Source organism: Panthera leo, chromosome B2, assembly GCF_018350215.1.
Source record: "Panthera leo isolate Ple1 chromosome B2, P.leo_Ple1_pat1.1, whole genome shotgun sequence".
NCBI classification, from domain to species: domain Eukaryota; kingdom Metazoa; phylum Chordata; class Mammalia; order Carnivora; family Felidae; genus Panthera; species Panthera leo.
Window position 1 is genome coordinate 79,798,599 of NC_056683.1, and position 21,518 is coordinate 79,820,116.

The following is a 21,518-nucleotide window of genomic DNA, read 5'->3' on the forward strand; positions in this document are numbered from 1 at the left end:
GTTGGGATGCCTCTGGTCTTCTCCTTGCATAATTGAAGTCCTCACTGGCCATGGTGGCAAGGCTACCATGCCAGGTCCACCAACTCCTGCCTCAGCTCTTGAGCTCCAAGAATCACTGTGTTCTCATGCAGCAAGAGCCATGCTAACTTCTTAGAACTGTGGGCATTTATATCAGGCAAGGTAGGAAGTAAAATAGGAGTTTTCACAAGGTAGCTAAGGGGAGACATGTCAGCAGAAGGAAATTCACCTCTACTTTTAGATGGGAACGATGTGTTTCATTTATTGGAATAATGTATTTTCTTGCATCTTCTCCTTGCCCTAATCAATCTGTACATTGCTTGTCCCTGATAACTTAAATCAAGACAGACAAACAAAACAGAAACACCAGAACAAAACAGTGTAAAAGCTGCTGGGAATGGAGAAGGTAGAATTCTGAAGTAATGTGTTCACCAGAATATTGTTCACGTCTCTCTTCTACGTATTTACCATGCCTGTTGATTGGCTTTGAAACTTAATGCAAGAATCTGAAGAAGAAAACTATATGTGTTTTTTTTTTAAATTTTTTTTTAACATTTATTTATTTTTGAGACTGAGAGAGACAGAGCATGAATGGGGGAGGGTCAGAGAGAGGGAGACACAGAATCTGAAACAGGCTCCAGGCTCTGAGCTGTCAGCACAGAGCCCGACGCGGGGCTCGAACTCACGGACCGCGAGATCATGACCTGAGCCGAAGTCGGCCGCTTAACCGACTGAGCCACCCAGGCGCCCCTATATGTGTTTTTTTAAAGAAGCTGGGATATTAATTATTGGAACTAATCAGTTCAGAAGTTACCTGTCTTGGATGATGGGTAGAAATAGAGAATGTTAATATTATGAAGAATTTACTTCTAACTTCATATTCTACAGATATGTTCCTTATGTCACGGTAAGGACTGAGAATTAGTTGAAGAATGACCTCCAGTGGCCTGGAGTGGGATTATTATGAATTTCAACCTGTGGAAACCAGTTCTTTAGAATATGCAACTCCAGGAGAAAATTCCCCTTGGCTTCCTGCCAATCCTGTCAACACACATTGGAGCTCTAATGCCATCTCTGATTGGTCAATGAGCAACCACACGGCCCCTACCTCAGAAATAGCCCAGGACCCTGTGGCCATGATAAAAGCCATGAAGGAAGAAAAAAATAAGAAAAAACAGAGAAGAAAGGCTAGGAAGAACCCTAGAAGATCAGAGAGAGAACAAGAGGTCAGCAATTTGCTTTGCACACCTACGCTGTCTCGGGCTTCCTTGCAACATGTCTGTCTGTGCCTCCTGGGAAGGATTCCTCCTGAAGAGGGACATGTTCCACCTTTGCATGACTCGGGTTTCTTCCATGAGCTTAGCTTTGAAATCTGTCTGCACTGTGCTCATTCTTTTTCACCATGTAGGAGAGAGAACTATAAGTATTGTGAAACAAATATTGAGACGTCAGAGGTTCCAAACGCCTTAAGTTCCCAAAGTGAGAAACACTGAAGTCAGAAAAATTGAGAGCTGGCAGTTCATGCACTTTGCAAACAGGTCAGCATGTTCCAAATCAAAATGCCAAACTGCAAGGTTGCTGGCTCTCCGAGTTTCCCACTGCAGTGTTTTTCCTTCTGCTTCTTTGTAGTTAATCATTTGGCAAATACTTCTTGGGCACTTGTAGTGGCCAGGGCACTGTGCTAAAGCACTTAGCTAGATGATGCCATAAAGAGGCAGCTCCAACCCCACAGAGGGAGCTGATCTTTTTTAAGGCTTGCACTGGGGCTAATTGATTTCATAGGGTGGAACGAGCTTGGAGTAAGTGCAAAGAGCCTTGACAGATTGAATTCTGGCTTGACCATGCTACCCCAAATTAGCTGGTTATCCTAGGCTAGGCACTGAACTGCCCTGAGCCTTAGTTTTTTGTTTTGATCAATAAAATGATGCCACTTGGAGTACAGTAGAGAGTCAATAAATATGCATTGAACAAGAAACTGCTGACAAGAGTGTCATATTTTTTCTAGCATCTTTTTTCAAAGTTTCAGAATTTCAGGGTTTATTTATATCATTGAAATAAGGATTATGTCAAAGATGCTGCTTGGGTCTGTTAATAAGTATGTATTGAGGACACATTTTATTGTCTTCTGGGTCCTATTTCACAGAGGAAATGTTTCCACAGTAAATTTTAGAGGAGGAAGGTGATTTCCAGGAAATTGGCCCTGTTTCAATTGAGGGTCTCCGGTGCTTGATTGTATTGTGTTCTGGGAAGAGTAGCCTGAGATAAATAGCCCAAGGTGTCCCTTTGCTTATGTATTTCATGTCTCTCTGAGTTTAACTCTCATCTTGGTAACTTTAGGGTAGCTGGGTTTTTAGGCCAGAGAAAGTGTCTTACTCAGTCCTCCAGAATTGTCCCATGTAGTGTTCCCAAAGCTAATGATAGAGCTAAAGGGCAGCCACTTATGGTGGGAAGGCTGATGTTGGTGCCTTCCCAGCAGTGTTTATCCAACTCATGAGGCCAGGACCCAGGCTGAGTGAGGTCTCAGAGGGGAGTAAAGACGGAAGGGAAGCTGTAGCCTGGAGACAGGCAGTGCCTCTAAAAGGTCACTACAGGAGACACCAGTGCCAGTGGCTTAGGACAATTTGTGTTCTCACTACAACCTCACAGAAGTCGTTAGATCTCCTTGAGTCTTGATAATCCACCTGGGAATTTCCAAAGGCTAAACTGAAAGTTAGATTTAGCTTCTTTCACTGAGTTAGAGTTTCGCAAAGGAAAGTCCTCTCCACAGGGAAGCAAAAACAGTAGATTCATGCTGAGAGCAAGTGATAAATAATGGTGATGTTCTGGCTCCAAAGCTGCCTCAACTCGTGATTTAGTGGCAGCTTGTGAAACACAACAAACCATTGACCTGTAGCAAGGCTTAGGTTAGATTGTGCCTTAACCAGCAGAGGCCCTTTGTGCCATGACTCGCATGGAAGAGTGGCCAACATGACCCATGAGTTTGAGGCTTTATGCATGACAGGGACAGAACCTATTATGCAAAAAGGTTGGTGGAGTGCTGAGTAGAGTGCCAGCAGTCTGTGGGAATATGAAAAGGGCTTGTCGGTGTTTACTCTGGAGGAGTGAGCTGTGGTCTCTTCTTTCTTGCCAAGAATAGAGCACCATCTTTCTCATCAGGTCGTAAATTGCACTTGAGGTCCATTTTGGGAAAACTTGTCACCATTCTGATGGGGAAATGCCAGTCTTGGAAATTCTTATAAAGTTAAGACTTGGGCAGTTTCTCATAGTATTACTTGTTTGGACATTAAGTGTACATCATCTGGAAACACTCCTGAAGATGTTTGAGACGGACATTAATGGCTTTACACACCTCCTGCAGCCACTGATCCAGTGGCCACATTCTCTTGTGACTACAAGGCATGCAGAAAGGGTTCTTTTTGAGTGAGGGGTCTGGGAAGATGCATGAGAAGAAAGCCATGTCCAAACCTAATTTATACTGGGAATAAGGATTTAGGATGCCAAGGGGAGGGTTCATGATAGAAATGCTGTGGACAGTGGATAAATCATAATAATGGAGCTGGATGTCCTGACCCATCACTGTGTAAATCCCTTAAATTCTACAACTGAACAGTGAGAAAAGATTATAAGATGTGGACAATCCCATTATTAATATATATTGTTACAGCTTAGACTTTTAATAAATAGCAGTGTTTGCTGTTGCTAAAATTATATGTGTTAAATATAAAAAGTTGGAAAGTATTAAAAATTATAAGGAAGAAAATACAAATCATTTCCCCTCATGGATTTTTAAATGGAGGGGTTTTTTTTTAATTTTAAGAAAGTGAATTTGAGTTTTAAATAGCATTAAGTGCTTTTTTATTGTGATAAAATGCGTGTAACATAAAATTTACCATTTCAACCATTTTTTACTGTACACTCAGTGGCATTGAGTGCATTCACGTTGTTGTACAACCATTACCACCATCCATCTCCAGAATTTATTCTTGGATTAAGTGCTTTTAATGTGCACTGTTGTTGGTTATAGATTCCAGGGTGTTCGGTAAGTAGACTCAGCATTTCATTAAGGCTATTTATAGGTAGTAGTGCGTCCCTCTTTTCAAAATCCCCATGTTTTCTGTCTTATAATAGTCTCTCTTTCCTCTCTTGGGCTCAGGACAAGGGATGCCACAGGAGGTGCCTTTGCCCCTCTGGTGCTCCACCAGAACATTTTATGTATGCAAAACTCTTACCAACCAAATCCTAGAACCCAAGAAGGGAAGGGAGAGACCTTGGAGGTCATCCACCCCTCAACCCGAGGCACAGCAAGGTGACCGGTGTTTCCCAAGGCTGTGTAAGACTCACATCTCCTGACCCTCTTGCCCCGTACCCCTTCCTTCCTACGAGAAGTTTTCCACACTATTCACCTTTCTCCCCATTTCAGTTTGGACCCCAGTCTAGACTTGATTTGTCTTGACTGGACTTCCTGCGTACATGTCAGAGATGAGATTGCTCTTAGAGACTTTAGAACTCTCTCTTATCTTGACCATCTTACCTCCTCTCTAATGCAGTTGGGGCAAGAGTCAAGTTCCCTTTGGTGCCCTGATGGAGAAAGAGAAGGTTGGCAGTCCCAGGCATCTGATTATAGAAAAAGGGGTCAAATACATCATAAGTCAGTGAGGATGCTGTCATGAAATATCAGAAGAAGCTTCATAGACTTACACAATGACTTACACAGCTTGTAGTTCTGGAGTCCTCAGATGACACAGCATAAACCCCTCCATTGCTCTCGGTCCATAAAGTCAATTAAAAAAATACGTACCCATCAACAATTCATGAGTGTTGCTAACTGGCATGGCTGGATAGTGATTCCTCTGAGAGAAAGTGGGGAGTAGAGGACTCAATGGGGAGTAAAGATTGCTGGTTTAATTGCATCACACACACAGTCTAGCTTTACACAGATGTGACAGGCATATTCCCTCTGAACACTGCCTTTCCTTGGGGTGGCGGGTGAGTGCCTGACCCTCATTCCAAGGTCAGCTCTGGAGCTGTTTTGTGGTTGGTTTGAGATTCCCACTGAGTTTGTGAACAAAAATGCTCCACCTGGCAGGGTGACCAGTCTGTTGCAATCGAGGATGGAGATGTCCTTGTGTCAGAGTAGTGAGTGGTGCAGTGAGGGGTTGGGAGAGCTGACTGCTGTTCCTGCCTACGTGTCACTCTGCAGGGGGATCAGACCGCCTTGCACCGGGCCACAGTGGTGGGGAACACGGAAGTCATCGCGGCGCTCATCCAGGAGGGCTGTGCTCTGGACCGCCAAGACAAGGTGACATGGGGCATATCAGCCTGAGGACCCTGCTTGGGGAACTTGTGACGACTCAATATGTTATCATTGCTGAGTCCTATTTATCGTGAGTTAACATGGTAAATTCAGCCTTTCTTTTGCAAGAGTATCTAATATCCCAATAAATATTAATTTTTTTGATCCTTTACCCTGTTCTGTGGCAGCAGTGGGCAACCACATATGTATAAATGGTAAAGAAAAAAGTCTAGAAATAATGATCTGTGGAGGCTTGGGTGGGGAAAGGGATGTGCCCCAGACTCTATTTCCAATTTTTTTTTTTGAAGGAAAGTGAGCAAGTTAATTTATTTAAACAATATTGGAAGAAAAACAATAAGCAAAATCAATTCTTTAACAAATCCCAATGACATATTGATTTGTTGCTTTTATTTATTTATTTTTGAGACACAGAGAAAGACAGAGCGCATGTGAGGGAGAAGAAGAGAGAGGAGGAGACACAAAATCCGAAGCAGGCTCCAGGCTCTGAGCTGTCAGCACAGAGCCCGACACGGGGCTTGAACTCATGAACTGTGAGATATGACCTCAGCCAAAGTCTGACGCTTTACCTACCGAGCCACCCAGGTGCCCCTGACTTGTTGCTTTTAAATTGTTAAACAGCCTCAGGGTGCCTGGGTGGCTCAGTCGGTTAAGCAACCGACTTCGGCTCAGGTCGTATCTCACGGTTCGTGAGTTCAAGCCCCGCGTCGGGCTCTGTGCTGACATCTCAGAGCCTGGAGCCTGCTTTGGATTCTGTGTCTCCTCTTCTCTCTGCCCCTCTCTCGCTTGTGCTCTGTCTTTTCTGTCTCTCAAAAATAAATAAATGTAATAAAAAAGTAAATAAATTGTTAAACAGTCTTAAAACATGGAACTTCACAGTTAGGTGCAGTTCAGCCTCTGTTTACTTTTTTAGACAACTTTTTATTACATGTAATATATATACAGAAAAATGTGCACGTTAGACGTGTAAAGTTCCATGAGTGTTCACTAACAGAGCACATCTATGTGAGCCCCCAGATCAAGAAGCAGATCACATCAGCACACTGGAGGCCCCCTCAACAGTGCCCCCGTCCAGTCACTTTGACTTTTGCTTCCTGCGTTGTGCAGTCAGTCCCACTGCCCAGGCCGCACATCGCCACTGACCTTCCCAGCACCATTTCACTCTGTAGGGTCACTCCCCGACTATGGCCTTTGAGACCCTCGACTTCCACTTGTGGGTTGTCCACACCATTCAGCCTGTCTCGTGGTATGGACGAATAAAAGTCAGAGCCAGCGCCTGGACATGACTGGACAGTGCCCTGCACTCTGACCTGGAACAGCACAGGTGGTCTCTCTACCTCTCCTCTCTGTGCTTCTCTCTCCCTGTAACCCCAACCCTCTCAGCCCCACCCCACACACTTCACTGCATTTAATATTTCTTTTTCTGTAGGAAGTTAACCGAATACAGCTGTTTGTTAATTGGTTGGTTTTTTTTTTAAAGCCACATATTGAGGACACTTGTTTATATTATTTACAACTCACTGCTTTCTTGGTGCCTGCTTATTTATTTCAGTCCCTGAGACGCTGGATTAAGCAGGGTCAGATTAAATTCGGGGAAAGAAAAAGAGAGGAGGAATCTGCCTCCCTGGTCCTTGGGCCCGGCAACTTACAGAGCTGGACTCTTCGTTTGCCTGGACTTTGCAGGGTTCTCTCTGGGGCCAGGAGCAGAGCAGAGCAGACCCCAAGGAGTGATGGAGGTGGGAAGGAATGAACATCATGCCTGCCGTCTTGATGTTGCTTTCTGTTAAATGTGACCTGTGGATGAGCCTTTTTCGGCCAGGGTTCCTAGGGAGATTTAAGCCCTAATGCCTGAAGGCATCCATTGTACATCATAAATCTAAAATGGTACTTGTTACGTACTATTTCTGGGAGAATGGAGAAACTAGCCACTGAAATCATTTTCTGGGCTCTGGTTCAGATGAGAAGCTTTTTTTCTTTTTAGTGTTTATTTCTGAGAGAGAGAAAGAGTGTGAGTGTGAGAGCGAGCATGAGCGAGGGAGGGGCAGAAAGAGAGGGAGACACAGAATCTGAAGCAGGTTCCAGGCTCTGAGCTGTCAACACAGAGCCCAGCGCGGGGCTCGAACTCCTGAGCTGTGAGATCATGACCTGAGCCGAAGCCGGATGCTTAACTGAGCCACCCAGGTGCCTCGACAAGCCTCTTTTGAAATCAAAAGGACCTGTGGTGTGGCCTAGAAATACGCTACAATGTACTGATTATAACGAGATGACTTCGGTCTTGGGTAATGTGTTCTCTGTCTCTGTATGTGTTCCTCAGGATGGGAATACGGCCCTACACGAAGCGTCCTGGCACGGTTTTAGCCAGTCAGCCAAATTGCTCGTTAAAGCAGGAGCCAACGTGCTTGCCAAGAACAAGGTGAGGCCCAGCAGGTGCTAGAACTCCCCATTCACAGGTGAGGATGGCTATGGGCTTTTGTCCCTGTGGGAACCTCCTCTCTGAGCAGAGCAAGAGCTTAGGAGAGCATGTGGAACCTGGCAGGGGAAATGAAAACTTGGAACTCCATAGTGAACATAATCTCCGTGGTGAGCAAGACAAACCGGAGTGGCTTTGACTTCCTTTGAGCTCTCCTGGGACTCCCTGCTTTCCCATTGGTTTATTGGAGTGCGGTTAGGCAAGCAGGCCAGTAGCACCTGTTCTCCCTCATTTTCCTACCTGCCCTCCCAGCACTGCTCAGGTCTTATCCCCCTCTTCATGTGCTCATTATTACTGAATGCATCCCAGCATTATTTCAGAAGCCTCACAGCAGATTGGCCAGCTTGCCTCCCTCCTTCTGCATCCTGTTCCTCCCCTGCCCAGAAAACTTCCAGTAAAGCTCCTCAGCCTGGCACTGCCTCAGGCCTCCCTGGAGTGGCCTCAGTCTATGTCTGCAGCCTCTTCCCTGTGCCTTTCCTAGTATGTGCCTCCTGTGCTATCAGAGTGGGCTCACCCCTGCTCCCTGTGGGGTATCTTGCTCCTCATTCCTGCCTGTAGACCTCCAACTCAGGCTTCCAGGGCTGCGGCCGCACCCTCCCCAAAGGCGCATCAGGGTATTTCCTACAGGGCTCCCTTGGCACCACACACCGCTCTGTGATGTCATCTACTCGTTAAATGTTTCTCATGGTTCCCTCATGGGACAGAAGCTTGAATAAAAGAAGCAAGCCATGCATCATAATATTTCCAATAATGCCTGGCAGACTGGTGGCTTCTTCATTTCTTCACCGTGGTACATTGTGTGGAATGTGAGTTGTAGGTGAATCCATGGTGTACATTAGATCCTCGAACTCTGAGAAGTAGGTGGTTCCTAGTTAATGGATAGGGAAGCCTAAGCTGGGAGCTGGTAGTCTTATCTAAGACACCTGACTTGTTTGTGACACAGTCAGGGCCATAAACTATCCTGAGTCTGTCTACTCCACCACACTGCTTCCTATCCTGTGTAGGGCCCCAAAAGTATTGTGGAAAGCCACAAGTTCTCTATGGATAAAACAGCAGAAGCAAAGGTAGGTATTATCCCAGAAGAAGGACTTCCATGTTCTGTACCAGCCACAGCCTCTGAGGAAGCTTCTAGAAAAGTCCTCTGCCACCCCCCAGCTTTATTGAGGTATAACAGACAAATCAAATTATAAGATATTTAAAATGTACAAAGTGATGGCTTCATATATGTATACATGTCTTAAGACACCCATCACCTCACGTTTACCCTTTAAAACTTTTTTTTGATGAAAACATTGAAGTTCTAGTCTTTGTAAATTTCAGTTATACAATATAGTTTACCAACTGTCATCACCATGTTTTACATTAGATCCTTAGACCTTATTCATCGAAAAACTGAAAGTTTGTACTTACCAACCTCTCCCTATTTGCCCTACCCTCCACATCTAAGTGATACCATACAGTATTTATTTCTCTGTCTGGCTTGTTTCATTTAGCATACATAATGTGCTCCACGTTCATACATGTCACAAATGATAGAGTTTCTCTCTTTTTTTAAGAGTGAATCATATTCTGTTATATAAGAAAGGTTCTTCTTAGATCAGCCCCTGTCTGGAAATAAGTACTTATTAGGATGGGAAAAATGCCTGCTACATAGATCTACCTAGGTCACGTTTTCGAAATGTCAGCTTCTGAGATATAATCCATATACAATAAAGTTCATCTGTCTTAGGTATACTGTTGTATGAATTTTGGCAAAAGTATACAGTTGTGTAACCACGACCACAATCAAGATAATAGGATGTTTCCATCACCCCAAAGCTTCCTTTGTGCCCCTTGGTGGCGGTGTTCCCACCCACCACCCCCAGCTCCTGTTCTGCCTTCCCCAGAATGTCATACAAATGGAATCGTATAGTATGCAGCATTTTGTATCTGACTTCTTTAAGTCACTGCAAGTGACTTCCTTCAGTTAGCTTAATGTTTTTGAGATTCCTCCATGTTGTTAGATGTGTGATTAATTCCTTAAAAACATTTTTTTAATGTTTATTTTTTGAGAGACAGAGTAAGAGTGGGGGAGGGGCAGAGAGCAAGGGAGACTAGAACACAAAGCAGACTCCAGGCTCTGAGCTGTCAGCACAAAGCCTGACACAGGGCTTGAACTCATGAACCGCGAGATCATGACCTGACTGAAGTCAGACACTTAACTGACTGAGCCACCCAGGTGCCCCTAATTCATTCCTTTTTATTGCTAAGTAATATTCCAGTGTATGAACATACCATAATTTGTTTATGCTAACCCACGGTTTTTAATTTTCTTGATCCAAATGTTTTTCGGCATAATTAATATTTTCTTATTAGCAAAGCAGTTTGGTACATAGTTCTAGAACCATCAGATTTCTTTTATTTCATTCGTTTATTCAATACAGTTAATAATCCCACGAAGCCAACACCTTTGAGACAAACTACTCCTTGTGCAGTAAGAATCACACAGCAAGCCAGGCACTGAGCCCTTCCACAGGGAATGGAGGGTTTAAAATGGGGGCAGATCCTTTGTTTTTGAGAGGGAAGCTAGCAGTGGCTCTCTACCTGGCTGTGCTTTAAAATCTCCCAGAAAACTTTCAACAAAGGAAAAAGAGAGGGGAGAAAAAACAAACCTACCTGGTGACGAGGCCAAAGGTAACGGGCTGTCCCAGTTTCCCCTGAACTGAGGGGTTTCCTGGAATTTGGGACTTCATTAGTGCTAAAACCTGAGCTTCTCAGACCCCCCCCCCCCCCCCCAGGCCAAGTAAATCAGAGCCCCTGGAAGCGTTGCAGCTGAGCACTGATAGTTTTAAAAGCTCCCACAGGTGACTCTAAGGTGCAGCAGAAGGTTGATAACCACTGAGTTCACTAAACCCTCAGGTTTACAACCCCCAACTTCCTGGAGGGAGCAGTGAGGAAGAAAGATTCTACCAGGCTACTTAGAGCTAAGGGTATGAGAGGGGAGGTAAGTGAACCAGTGACGTACAGTTTTGTTGTGTGTGTGTGTTTTAATAAAACTCATTCCTCTTTTCAAGAGGTGAGGAACAGAACATCTGTGAGTGTGTCCAGACAGTGCTGTGTGATCCAGATCCTGGGTGAGGCAAAGCTGTAAACAGGCAATGAAATAGCTTTGAGCCCACACAGTTGCAGTCCTGACCCAGCTTTTTAGCTCAGCCGAACAATCACCGAGCTTATAGATTTAACCTCCGGTATGCTCCTAGGCCCTCTCTAACACTGAATCTCCTCTTGTGCTGCCTGCTTTTCTTGTTACTTTTCTTTATCAGCAGCTTTTGTGGGCACTGTTTGCATGGTTTTAAAAAGTTCTGTTCATGTCATGAATTCTTTCTGTAAGATTACTGTGGACATTATTCTGACCCTTGTCTGTCACTTTTACTTGGCATATTGAGGATAGAGTCCAAAAAGCTAGAGGGTTTCTATTTGTATGGTAAGTGATGGATGTAATTGTATTTCCTGCTATGTGGGTACCTCATCCATAGTTCAAATTTTGATGTTTCAAGGAGAATACAAGAATGGATGATTTTCGAGAGGCTTACAAGTTGAATCTCAGTTACCTGCACTTAAAGGAAGTGGCCTGTTTTGCCTTTACTCCAGGGGTGTTTTGTAGCCACAGCTATTATCTGTGTTGGCCAGGAAGGATGCAGGCCTCTTCAAAAGGAATGGAACGTGGTGCTGTGTGCACAGCATTTTACCATTAAGTAAATACTCTCCTAGGCACTCTGAATTCATCCTCACAGCCTCAGGACGTAGGGGTCACACTCCATTTAACAGGTAAGGAATTCAAGACTGAGAATAGTTAAGAGCCTTGACCGGTGGGTGACTTTCAACTCGTAAGTTGTAGAGCTGGGACTTGGAACCAAGGTTTTATGACAGATGTGCCTCTTGTGCCCATTTGGATTCCACATTAAATGTTCTTGCCACTGAAACACCTCTGCTGGGATCACCAATCAGGAAGCAGAGAATGTGAGCGTTGACTATCTCCCTGTAAGCGTCACCCCTCTGCAAAGCCTGCCCTGCGCAGGTCTGGCGCAGGTCTGCCGAGAAGCTTGTCGCTAATGTGTCCTCCCTTCTCTTGCCTCTCTCCAAGGCGGGGAACACGGCTCTGCACCTGGCCTGCCAGAACAGCCACTCCCAGAGCACACGAGTCCTCCTGCTGGGCGGGTCCCGAGCCGACCTCAAAAATAACGTGGGTGAACAACACCGGCTTCTCTTGTGCTCTCTTGTGTCACCTAGGAAAATAACTCCGAAAGCATACTTGAGTGTTAACATCCGGAAAATGAAAATGTGAAAAGCATTTGGGGACTATCTATAAAGTATTCTTTTTTTTTTTTTTTTTTTTTTTTTTTTTTTTTTTTTCCTGTGTCCTAAGGGGTTCTCTAGGGTCGGAAGAGTCATCAAGACTCAAACACTATTTTTCTCCCCCCTTCTTTTCCCTTCACTCCTCAGCCTGGGTTTGTTTTAACATTTCTCACAGCGTGTGCTGGCAGATGAGCCTAAGAAACCTGCCCACATATTGTTGTACAGTTGATGCCATCCAGGGGAGGTCTGATGCTCCTTGGCCAGCATCTACAAATCGATTACCCTGGTGCCCTTGAGATGAGCCGATGGGTCAGTAGTTCTTAGAGAATGCTTGACTTTCAAGGTCACATGGGTGTAGCTCCTCCCTCTAAAGCAGCCGTTTTTCCTTGGTAAGTCCCATGCCTCAGGCTCTCAACTAGAGATTGAGGCTTCCCCCACCCCCACCCACACACACACAAAAAAAGGCTTAGTTGAGGTCTCCCTGAAGGCAGACTCTTCTACAGTGGGTCTCAGAATGCCCTGAACCTTGGCTTTGGGCTTGGCTCCTTTTTTTTTTCTCTTTAATTTTTATTAAAAAAATTTTTTTAACGTTTTATTTTTTGAGAGACTGAGACAAAGTGTGAGTAGGAGAGGGGCAGAGAGAGAGGGAGACACAGAATCCAAAGCAGGTTCCAGGCTCTGAGCGGTCAGCACAGAACCTGATGTGGGGCTCGAACCCATGAATGCGAGATCATGACCTGAGCCAAAGTCGGATGTTCAACTGACTGAACCACCCAGGCTTCCCACGTGTGCTCCTTCTTAATCCAGGGGAGAAGGTTATGCTGAGTGGTTGCCATCTCTAGACAAAGTTAGGATGAAAACCTCAAGAAAACACTGCAGAATGTCATGACTGTGTCTCCCGTTTTGTCTCTCTGGGAGCAGCTTAGCCTGTGACCACCAAGGAAGATCTTGATCCTGAGTTTTTCTGAATGTTCTGTTTTATGCCCAGTGATTGCTTCCTCATCAGCTCCCCAGACTACTCTACCCCATATGAGATATTGGAGTCCTGCTAAAATGGGATGCAGCTCTAATTTTTTTTAGAACACATGTGATCTTAAAATCTGACCGCTCTCCCTGCTGCCCTGTCCTTTGAGCCATGAGGAACCCATGATGGAAAAGGGCTCCTTTCCAAAGTGGTGCTGTTGGTCTTAATTCGTTATACTCTGGAGCCTTTGGGCTGCAGGAGAGGCTGTGGTCAGTGGATTCTTATCAAGTGCTGGGTAAGCAGAGCCTGCCTTAGCTCTTGTGACGGCCTTGTGGGGGGCAGGCACCCAGTGTATGAGACCTGAAAGAGTCTGCATGGCAGAATGAAGGTGGGGCTGCAGACAGCACAAAGCTGCGAGTCTTGGAGTAGTGTCTACAGTAAAGGGAATCATTTCAATTCAGGCTGATACCCTCTAAAGAACATATGCTAGTCTGCCAGTTTTTTTAATGATTTTTTTTTTAACTTTTTGTAATTGCTCAGATTGTGCTCAGAGTTTGATTTCTGTCCGCAGGCAGGCGATACCTGTTTGCACGTTGCTGCACGCTATAATCACTTGTCCATCATTAAGCTCCTCCTCAGTGCTTTCTGTTCTGTCCATGAAAAGAACCAGGTCAGTGCATGTGTCCTCCCCATGGCCGCCAGGCCCCATTCTCACAAGGCTGACAGGTGTGTTAGCACAAATGGGGGCAGAGGTCTGGGACCGGGCCTGTGCTGCCCTTTGCATGTGTGTTCCACTGAGTCCCCGTGGTCCTGATTTATCTGGCCTCCTAGAGGGAAGAGAGCCTGCTCTTATTCCAGTGCGTATCTCCACATTTGCATATTAAACATATTCTGAAGATCTTGGGGCAGGTTTTGCTTTTAATGCTTTTTACAAAGGAAACCCACAAAGAAGACTGTGGCTTAGTAAATAAGCAAGGGAATTAGAGTTCTGTTCCTTGCCCTGCCACTTTGATCGGATGAAGTCTCTGGTCTCTGTAAAATTGGGTATGTGGTCTGTATCTGTCCGTATAGTGGGGGATGTGCAATAAAGCTGTGATTACTACAGTGTTCCATGGAAATGTGCATGATTTTCAGTAGTTTAGATTTTTTTAAATGTCTTGGCATTTATTGATACCTAAATGATAACTTGTTTGACATTTCTGCATTTGGGTACATATATTTGAAGTTTTAAAAATCATTATTCAGGTTAACCATGCCCCATAACAGTGGTTTCTGATCCTGGCTGCATATAAGAATCAACAGGGCAATTATAAATACCATTCCTGAATTCTACCCGAGTTTAAATGACCAGAATCCAGGTAATGGGATTGTTAAAAAGTTCCTGACCTGAGTGTGCAGTCAGGATTGAGAACCACTGACACAACTAAATACATCCTGTCATTCTGCAGCCCCCAACAGATTCTGGTCCATCAGATTACCTGTACCCAGCCCCCACTAACCAGTGGTTCTGCACCTTGGCAGGATGTTTCAGGCACCTGGGAGCTTTAAAAATCACCACGTCCAACCTACAATTCAGAACAATTAAATGCATGCCAGGGGCGGGACCCCAGCATCAGTAGTTAGTAAAGCTCCTCCACTGATTCCAGCGTGCAGCCAGGATTAGAAACCACTGCCCAGTACACACAACTAAGTGACTTGGCAACGAACTAAACGTTTCCCTGGCTACTTTCAGTGGGGGAGGGCCATGGGATAGTGGCGTTTTCATGCTGCCCAGGAAAACAAGTTATCTGGAGCTTTACTTGATCACCCAATGGGAGAGGATGGATTATTTAACATTTGTATTGGCCTGGTTTATTCATAGCCTTCTGCTTGGGGAAACACCAGCGTTTACATATGGAATTGGCCCATCGAGCTCCATTTGTCTATAGCCTCCTTTCATGGTTGATTGTCTGAACTTTTTTTGATATATAAAGAAAATATGAACTTTATTATAGGCTATTTGGTAAGAGGTTGAAAACAGCTGGTCTTAAGTGAACACTGATTTTTTTCAGTGACTCCACCCAAACGAAGAATACCCTGAGCCTGCAAAGTGATTCCTAGTGGGCCCTTCACATTCCAGCAGGTGGGAATGTGATCCCACATGGGATCCTCCCCCCGTGTTTGTAGAAGTAACTACTTTCACAGCTTTTGCTCATTCTAGCGCTCAGAAATCAAGGGGCCCTCTGGGCAGAGGAATATGGTACAGAGCTCTGTGATGGCTAGCCTGCTGGCCCCTGGCTATCTGTCCGTCATCCTACCTTGGTGTAAAGCTTCAGGTCCCCATTCTCAACAACCCCAGATTGCCCCCCTGTCCTTCCCTGTGATTTCTAGTATCCTCAGTCAGAAAGGAATGTGATCTTTGTACATAGGTCATTTTAAAGCGATCTCTTTAAGGAGAACCACATAACTCTTGAGCAAAGGGTTCCCTATCAGTCTAAGGCCAATCCTAATTTGAAAAGCTACTTACCAGGCCATGGGATGAAAAGCCGGAAGGCTGTGAGCCATGATCAGATGGAGTTTAGCTGCCTTTCTTCTGATTTAATTTCAGGCCGGAGACACAGCACTTCATGTTGCTGCTGCCCTAAATCACAAGAAGGTGGTTAAAATCTTACTGGAAGCTGGAGCAGATGGAACCATTGTTAATAATGTAAGTTAAGCTGCAACAGTGTTTCTAGAAATCATTCCCACCCCTTTCCAGAATGGAGTGTGTTGTTACTTACCTCACCTCCTGCAGGGCACACAGCCTCCCTTAGCCTTACTTTATAAGAGATTAGAGGTCTGCTAACAGGAGAACCCCAGAGGCCGGCTTGAGGGAACCCTTGCTCATAGCAGCTCCATGAGTTGATGAGCCCTAAAGGTTCATCTCTAGACTCCTAGCTCAAGTGAGCATATCCTGGCAGGAAAAGGAAGGTCAGGGGTGTCTAAGTAAACTGACAAGTGGATGTTACTGAAAGTGAGTTCCTGCCCTGTAAACAGACAGGGTCCTCAGAAAAGTGGCCACATGACCATCAGATTAATCATCCTCAAAACTCAAACTCCCTTCTCCAAAATCACCTTATTCCTTCCTTCTTTCTCTTAATATCCCACCCCACCATTGTTCCCTCTGTCTCCTAGGTCCTATGGCAGGCACAAGCTCAGGCACCCTTTCTTCCTTAAGGCTGACCTGTGGTCTGAAGTAGCACAGACTGACAGACTGAGAAAGGCCGGGGGTGGAACAGTTGTATGGAGAGTCCCCGCCTTCCTCCTCCTCTTCGACCTGTATTGGGTGGTGCACCATTGTGCCTGTCCCCTGATGCCTTTCCCTTCTTTTGAAGGGAACTCCCTACTTTTTGGCTTCATCTCCCTAGAGCCTCCATTATGGCCATAGCTACCTAATTGTCTCTCACAGTCCAGGTCCTGAAACTGTGTGGCTGTGCCCCAGTCTGCCCTTCCAAGTGCCTTCTCCACTTCTCCGGGGAAAATTCATTGCTTGGCTGGACTTTATGATCCTTTGTGTTTCTTCAACTAAATCTTCCCCTTTGGCCCTGTCTGATGTTTACATTCTCTCCTCTCTCTTCCAGGAAGCATTCCTTGGTGGGCAGGTATTCCAGAGCTTTGCTTCCTAGAGCACTTACCCTCTGTTGTTATTAATCGTTGGGCCCTCAGGTGTGATTTGGCCCCCTCGTCGAATGGAGGAGGCTCAAGAGTGAGGCCAGGTCTTCTGTGCGATTGTATTTTGTTGGGCACGTGTAGGTGCTGGTGTGACTGAGCACAGAATTGCTGTCCCAGTTGGGCTAGGGTGCAGGGTTGGTCTCTCTTACTCACTTGTCCCCCACTTTGCCTTTCCTTAGGCAGGCCAGACTCCACTGGAGACTGCCCGCTACCACAATAATCCGGAAGTTGCTCTTCTCCTCACTAAAGCTCCCCAGGTAGGATTGATTACATTTTCCATTCTATTGATTATGTGGGGCTGCAAAGTTGTTGTGATTCTCTGGCCATCTACGAAAGCCAAATCAAACTAACTTAAATAGGAAACTGATGGGCTCACAACCAGGCAGTGGAAAAGGCAGGAATCCATTTGGGGCTTCTAAGATAACCAGAACAAGAGACTTCAAGTTCAGTAGGCTTGTCTTCATACACGGGCATCATTTCTTCCCCGTGGCTGGATCATTGGCATTACCAGCTTTGTGGACCATAACTCCACAGGTTCTCAGGGAAGAAGTTCTGGTTGCAGAAGAGGATCATGATTGGCGAGCTTGGGGCAAACGGCCTGAATGAGCAGGACAGGCACTTTAGGAAGATAGCTGCGTCCATCTGACTGTATGGTTAGAGGGGAGGAGCCCTTTCTAGAGAAAGGTGGGAGGAAGGGATCCCGGTCTGGGTGAACAAAAAAAAAAAAAAAAAATTTTTTTTCATACGATTGGTTTAATTTTTTTTCAGCAGGAGAAAAAAGAATAAAGTTACAAGATTCTTTTAATATTTTCACAATGTTTCACACGTCCATTAGAGGCAGTTAAGTATAAAATAGCTTTCTTTCCTTTTTTTATTGAATAATGGTATTTTAGGCATTTAAGTTAAAAAATTGATATCATTTGAGCTGAGATTGAAATCCTCTAACAGATTTAGTAATTTATAAGCTATTCATCATTTTAGTGCCCTGAAATAACTGTTTTTGTTCATATTCCCTTTCAGACACATGATTTGTACAATTGTGCCTACCCCTTTGTATGCTGCCCTTTATCTTAACTATAATAGAAAAACGTTCTGTAGTTCTCAAAATTACTCATCATAATGGAAGCCAGTATGCTTTTTTTGTTGTTGTTGCTGTCCAATATTTTGTTAACCTAAATGTCCAACATTAAGGAAATGGTTTGTTTCCCCATCGGAGCCGCTCTGTATTACATTACAGTGAAAACTGATTTGTTTTCTACCTTATTCTGACTAATGTTGTGAGAAGATAAAGTCTCGGAGAGCCGGAGGAAGATTCCAGATACCAGCCTGCTGCATCAGAGCCTGATCCCAGTCAACCGAAGGGTCTGAATGGCCTTCGGGTCATTTAAATTTTAAAAACCTACCTGATATAATGAGCAGTTTGTGGAAGTAGTTAAGATTTTTGTCTTTGGAAAACTGGTCACCCTGTTCCCTGTGGAGTTAGTGCTTCTCAGTAGCGTCTGGACATCCTTGGAGCCTCTGACAGGCATGAGTCAGGTGGTCCTTTGGAAAAAGTTTCCACCTCTTTCCAACTATTTGCAAACAAATTATTACTGGAGTCACATCCATGAATCCTGATAGCAAAAGGCTGGTCTCTTACAGATCAAAAAGTATAGGATGCTATAATAAATGTCAGAATTTATCTCTGTTATCTGGCATTTCAGTATTGGCAGTTTGGACAGCCAGCTGTGTCCTCAGCCATGTGAAGATCATCAAATTTTGTGGGGTGTAGTATCCCCCAAGGTACAGACTTACAGGCCTTTGATCCCCCTGTCCTTTGTCTCCAGAACTCAAGGATCTTTGTTCTTAGGGGAGAGGCTTTCCCATGGACCATTTTCCTATGTGGTTCTCCTTTACTGTTTCCATTTTAAAAAATGACTTCAGTTTTTCCATGCCCATTTGAATAGCAAATAGGATGACATCTTATGGAAGTATTTTACACGATTGTATATGCTAAACCCTGTTCTCAATATGAACGAGGAACTTTGGAATATGCATAAAATTGTATACATGTTGTTCTTTTGTTCTCAAGTTACAGAACTAGCTTTCCTCTCTGTGTGAAACAGGAAATTCCTTTGCCTTGGCACCTTAGTGGACCGTGGATTTCAATGGCTCACAGCAGTACTAAGATCTTTCTAAAGACCCATATTCCCCGATTTCGGTGAACTAGAAAAGATTGATGACGTTCCATTGGTAGATGATATGGTTCGCTGAGAAAGGCTGTACGCCATGGAAAGTTATTTGCACTGGCTAATAACCTGGTCTGTGGAGGGAATTATTCTGATGATTTGGGTGACCTCTGAGTATCCCTTGTCATTTTAGATTGATATATTCACAAATGCTTTTGAAAGTGAATTTTGGATTGATGCTGGGGCTGTATCCTGTTCTAAGAGCCCATAAACTGAATGAGCAGTGGGCATTAGTCACTTCTCATCAGACTTGACTTCCTAGTGAGTCTGAATTTAGTTTCAGAAATGGTTCTCAGACCTTTTGATCTGGGGACATCTAATGTTCTAGAGGCCCATTAAGAGCTGTGTGTGAATTATATCTATTAATAGTGTCCATGTTTGAAATTTGAGAAATGTTAAAGATGGTAAGTTCATTTTGTAACAAATAGCATCATCTTTATGAGCAATAACTATTTTTCAAAACAAAAGTTCCGGGAGAAGAGTAGGTAGCATTATGTTACATTGTTGCAAATCTCCTTACCGTCTTAGTGGAAAGTCGGAGGGCTGCCCTCTACGTCTGCACATGACCCACTGGGGTGTCGTGTGCAGCTTCTGGTAAACACTGCTGTACAATCAGTGAGAGGGAAAAAGTCGACATTGTTACGCTGTCATGAAAATAATTTTAGTTTCATGCACCCGGGGTTCCCTGGACACTTTCAGAGCTGTTGGCTTAGAGGATGAGAATACAATTTAAAAATCTGGTTTAGCCACAGGCAGATGTCGTCAGGAATTCTCCATTTAGATTGTACCACTGTCCATAGAGGTTCTTCTTGTCATATGATGTCACTTGAATTTAATGAACACAAGAAAGGTGAACATTTAGATGAAAGCACTATGCTGAACTTCAGAGAACCCTTCTCTATCTACAGATGAAGACCATAAAATGTTTTATTGCAAAAAAATTAGAGCTTGAAGAAGTGTTTTCCCTTTCTGGACCTCCTTAGTGAGAGGGAGTGACTCTGGGGCTGGAAGTAAAAGGCCATGGGTTGAAAGCTTCTGCCAGCTCAAAGCTCTGTACTCTGGTTAAACTTCCTCTGGCCAATTAAGCAACTCGAGGGACCAAGGCAGGAGGGAGGCACCTAACCGTGCCTGAAAGTCCAGGGTATGCCAGCCACTTGCTTTGTCTTGGTTAATTCCATTAACTCCCCGTATTTACAGAATACAGAAAGGGCAAATAACTTGCCAGAAGATCCTACAGCTAGCTGCTGCTGAATTCCAAAATCGGGCTATGGGACCCCATGTCTACTTGCCTGTGTCTGTTCCACCTTCCTGCCCTCTCGGGCAGGCCAAATGCTTCCTTTTGGGGAACAGATTCCTGCCCCATGGTTGGTACCATGGTTCACAGATGTACCTCAGTGTTTGAAGCAAACTAAAAACTGGCTTGAATACAGTTTGGTCAAGAGAAAATATGATGGGCTAGTTCAGGTCCAGCGTACCAAGATAACGAGACACTGCCTGGCGTGGGGCCGCTGTCTTGTGCGATGTCCAGGGGATGCCGTTCCTATCCTCGTCTGTGAGTGGTGTTCCCTGGAGTTAAGCAGTGCACAGCCTGCACACCCCCCTATGGCGACCGTGGCCTGGCACACAAATGCCTACTGTTGTCCTCGACCATAAGCTCCTTGAGATCGGGGACCATGTCCTACTTCCTGTAGGAGCCCAGCACAAGACCTCGGTGCCCAGCAGGCAGGCAGAGATGCGTGTTTGATGTGATTGCTTGGTCTCTCCCTAGGCTGGAAGTTCCACTAGATCAGAGCACCAGGTCCAAGGACAATGCTGTCACGACGCTGCACACACCGTGGTTTGTAACCGTGCCTCTTGCCTCCTTCAGGTCTTGCGCTTCAGTCGTGGGCGAAGCCTGAGGAAAAAGAGAGAGAGGCTCAAGGAAGAGAGGAGAGCTCAGTCTGTGCCAAGAGATGAGGTGGCACAAAGCAAGGTGGGGGGTAGCTCTCCCGCCCCTCCCAAACGTCACCCCCTTACAGAGGGTGGGAAACAATCTGGCTGTTCCTTCTGGGTTCATCTGGCAGCGGCCGTGCCCTCCTCTGTCTCTCCTTTCCGCTGGTTCTTCAAACCGTTGTCCGTGTTTTCCCTTTGGTTTCATGTCCTCCACTCCTCCAGGATTTCAGATCGTGTGCCTGTGTTGCCAGTCTTTCTCGGCATCCTTGTCTGGGCATAGTTTCTAGCCCCATGTGTCTGGGGCCTCATCACTACTGTGTGGACAGCACTGCCTCTAATGCTGGGCCCTTAATGGTATAGGGCAGTGATTTTCAAAATGTAGTGTCCACTGTGCCATCTGGGACCTTGTTAGAAACACAGAGTTGGGGGCCTCACCTCAGACCCACTGGATCAGAAACTCTGGGAGGGGGCCCAGCAATCTGTTCGAACAAGCCCTTCAGGTGATTCTGGTGTGGACTAAAGTTTGACAACCACTGGCCTGGGTCGCTTCTTCTCTTTCGGCTTGGGGAA

At 45.1% G+C, this 21,518-nt stretch overlaps 1 protein-coding gene across 5 annotated transcripts in view; it reads left to right on the top strand.

Annotated features, from left to right (window-relative positions):
* ANKRD6 (ankyrin repeat domain 6) overlaps positions 1–21,518 on the top strand; it is an 81,688-nt gene that overhangs the window by 46,052 nt on the left and 14,118 nt on the right. Inside the window, exons 2-9 of one of the 5 annotated variants that reach the window (XM_042939355.1) lie at positions 907–1,244; positions 5,219–5,317; positions 7,644–7,742; positions 11,923–12,021; positions 13,670–13,768; positions 15,686–15,784; positions 16,968–17,045; positions 20,884–20,988. In XM_042939355.1, the coding sequence (XP_042795289.1) occupies positions 951–1,244; positions 5,219–5,317; positions 7,644–7,742; positions 11,923–12,021; positions 13,670–13,768; positions 15,686–15,784; positions 16,968–17,045; positions 20,884–20,988 (972 nt within the window). In that variant the 5' untranslated portion in view covers positions 907–950. The remainder of the gene's footprint in view (positions 1–906; positions 1,245–5,218; positions 5,318–7,643; positions 7,743–11,922; positions 12,022–13,669; positions 13,769–15,685; positions 15,785–16,967; positions 17,046–20,883; positions 20,989–21,518) is intronic. The other 4 variants (XM_042939356.1, XM_042939357.1, XM_042939358.1 and 1 more) reach the window with 4 other exon arrangements.